Source organism: Microtus ochrogaster, chromosome 6 (assembly GCF_000317375.1).
Source record: "Microtus ochrogaster isolate Prairie Vole_2 chromosome 6, MicOch1.0, whole genome shotgun sequence".
NCBI classification, from domain to species: Eukaryota; Metazoa; Chordata; class Mammalia; order Rodentia; family Cricetidae; genus Microtus; species Microtus ochrogaster.
The window spans coordinates 21,428,751-21,431,736 of record NC_022013.1 but is presented as its reverse complement, the minus strand read 5'-3'; the positions used below and the strand labels follow the sequence as shown (position 1 = coordinate 21,431,736).

Sequence of the window (2,986 nt, the reverse complement as noted above, 5' to 3'; positions counted from 1 at the left end):
TGTCTGTTATTCGGGGGTCTCAGTATCTACTCTGTAGGGAGAAGTGTCTGTCGTTTGAAAGGTTTCAGTATCTACCTGCTGGTGTCCCAGAAAGGATTTACATTAAGAAAAGCCTTGGCTTGCTCTTTCTTGGCTTTTTAGGCAAGGGGCTCAGGATTCCCAGGATGATATGGTCTGTGGTGGTGGGGAGTGGGGCAGTGTGGCTCCCATTCATAGAGCCTGTTCACAATTACAGCCCTGTAGCACCATAGTGAGAGTCTAGAAGCAGGTGCACTGTGGCTCCCCAGCTGCCTCACTGTGTTTGGGGCCCTCCTCTCCTCACTGGCCTCTGCACTCACAGAGGGAAATGAGGGCCTCAGTGGTAAGGCTCACAGTGTAGAGGGCAGAGGGCAGAGGGCATATTGCATGCTGTTGTAAGGTTTATCTCTTTGTGTTGCTTTGGCACCTTTGTGGAGGGTGCTGAAGACAGATCCTAGGCTGCACAGTGATGTGTGACATGTCTCTGCACATGTAGCTCCAAATGCGATTTTAGGCAGATAAGCACTACGGGGTTACTTCCTTTGGGGGCAAACACCAAAAAGCCAATAGGTTTTTTATGGTTTTTTAGATCTGTTGCTTAGTCTATTCCCCTTATTGAGTTTATTAGAAACAAGACTTTTCACCCTGGTTGATGAAGGGCAGAGTCAGCACAGCATGATACATGCGTTGAGGGCCTGTTGGGCGTAGGGTGGGGGATCAGAGTCAATCACTTCAAGTAAAACCACAAGAGGAGCTGTGAGCCTTTGAGGCTCCCCAAAGCCAAGGCCTCTGCCATGAGGTCCCCCGGAAGAGCACGCACGGTTTTGATTGTCTCTGCTCTGCAGTCTAGGCAGACGGAGGACTTTAGTTCTTGCTGTAGGACATGAAGACACCGTGCATTTCCCACTGGCTCCTGGGCATGGCGCTCATTCTCTGCTCCGTGCACACCCGCAGCCTCAGGAGATGTCTGAGTTCCGTGGACGTGCACCGTATAGAACAGAGTTTCTGGGACATCAGAAGAGCCCTGGTGAGCACGGGTCTGAAGGAATGGGGTCTGCCTTACCTCACGTCTTAGCCTGAAAGGCATGTGCCTTCCTGTTACTTGTGTGGTATCCTGAGAGAGTGGAGACTTCTCACTGATGCCTGTCCTGTTTGTTACAGCAAACTAAAGACACCTTCAAAAATATCACCATCCTGTCCTCACTGAAGAATCTGGATAGCATTAAGGTACCAGTTGGTTTGTGTCTGCTTTTTAAAGACTTAGTGCAAAGAAATAAATCCCTTCCCAGTGTGCTCTTAATGCTCCAGGCTTCTTTATTGTCTGAGAAGTCTGGGCATGACAGTATTCCAGGGACTTTGAAATCATGGGCATGACCAAAGAAGTGACACTTTCCCAGAGGGTGGCAGAAGTACCCGGTACTCCAATGGGACAGGAATTCAGTGACTTGGAGATTGTTTTGGGAGATTCCATGGGGGAAATGAAGACAAACAAATAAAAACAAAAACCAGAGTCATTTAAAAGTGGAGGAGGTTGTAGATAAGAAGATATAAGGTCTAAGATACAGGGCGGAACCGGGTGTGATGCCACGCCACTGAAGGCAGGGCTGTGTGACAGGAACAGAGAGCAAGCAGGTTTAGGATGCAAAGAATGTGCTGAGTAGGGTAGGGGGCTAGGGGGAGGCGGATACCTTTGGAACCAGGCTTTCTTTCTGACAGAGACAACAGAGCAGCCGAGGAGACTTCTGGGATGAAAGTTGTATCACTATTCTAGAGAGTCTGGGAGTGTGCTCTACAGTTGGCAGCCGGATGGGAAGGCCAGTCAGGCTTTCAGCTCCCCGTTTAGAAAGGATGTTACCAGCTGGTAGTTTGCTGCTGAGTCTTTGCTTTACAAAATGAGCCCATGAGGTGCATTTAGAGTGATCTCTTAGCCAGGTGTGTGTGTGTGTGGGGGGGGGGAGGCGTGCTTATGCTCCCAGCACTTGGGAAGCAGAGGCAGGGGGATCGTTACAAGTTTGAAACCAGTCTGTTCAAGTTTGTGAGTTCCAGGCCAGCCAGGGCTATGTTGATGCACAAACCCAACTTTCAGTTCAAAGGGAATAAGAGATAGTTTATGCCATAGCCAAACAGGGGCGACTACACTCTGGAATCTAGACTATGCCAAATGGAGTGTTTCAAAGCAGTGCAGCATCATGAAGCTTGTACAGAAATAGGACAAAAGACAGGCATAATCAAGGCATTTAAAACGTATTGGTGGGAGCATAAGGCAGATAGGTTACAGCAAATTGTGGAGAATCTGCTACAGGCCTCGGATGCTACCTGATGACATTCTTAGCTCTAGGGACACGAGTGGTCTATTAGTATATTCCAGAAAGTGTTTCCTGGTAGTCACAGTTGCTAGGTCAGACATAGAGATGCGTGCCTATCAAGGGGGTCAAAGACAGCCCGAGATAATTGAACTCTAGATACACAGTGTTACAACTCCCCACAACCACAGAGGTTCTCTTTAGTCAGTTAGCCTTGGGGAATCTTAATCATATTTTAGGCTTTTTTTTTCTTGGCAATTTCCAGTTCATGGTTATCAAGACCCTGTCTCAAAAAGCAGAGCAAATTGAACAAAACAAAACAAAAAAATGTTTTGACCTCTGTATTTATTCTAAAAATGATCTACATTATAGTTGTTGTAGAGTTCTTAAATGACAAACTAAAAATATGTATCTATGAGGAATTGAGACTTCAAAAGGAATGATGAGTTAATGGCAAGGCCAGGAATAGAACACCCCCTTCCAGTTTATGCCTCTGTTTTCAGATTTGTTCTCCTCCTGATCTTGAGGAATAGCTGATGTGGAGTAAGGAAGGGAGCTAGTGAATTAGGTCTTTATTATATAGTCCCGCCCTTTCTTCTCTCTCTTCTCTCCCTCATTCGTTCCATTTCTTCTCTTTTAAAATTATTTAGTGTGTATGTGTGTGT

The 2,986-nt window shown here is 46.6% G+C and overlaps 1 protein-coding gene across 1 annotated transcript in view; it reads left to right on the top strand.

Moving 5' to 3' along the window:
* Nucleotides 1-901: 901 nt before the first annotated feature.
* Il19 (interleukin 19) overlaps nucleotides 902-2,986 on the top strand; it is a 6,399-nt gene continuing 4,314 nt past the window's right edge. Inside the window, exons 1-2 of the mRNA XM_005348316.1 lie at nucleotides 902-1,045; nucleotides 1,180-1,245. Of these exons, the coding sequence (XP_005348373.1) occupies nucleotides 902-1,045; nucleotides 1,180-1,245 (210 nt within the window). The remainder of the gene's footprint in view (nucleotides 1,046-1,179; nucleotides 1,246-2,986) is intronic.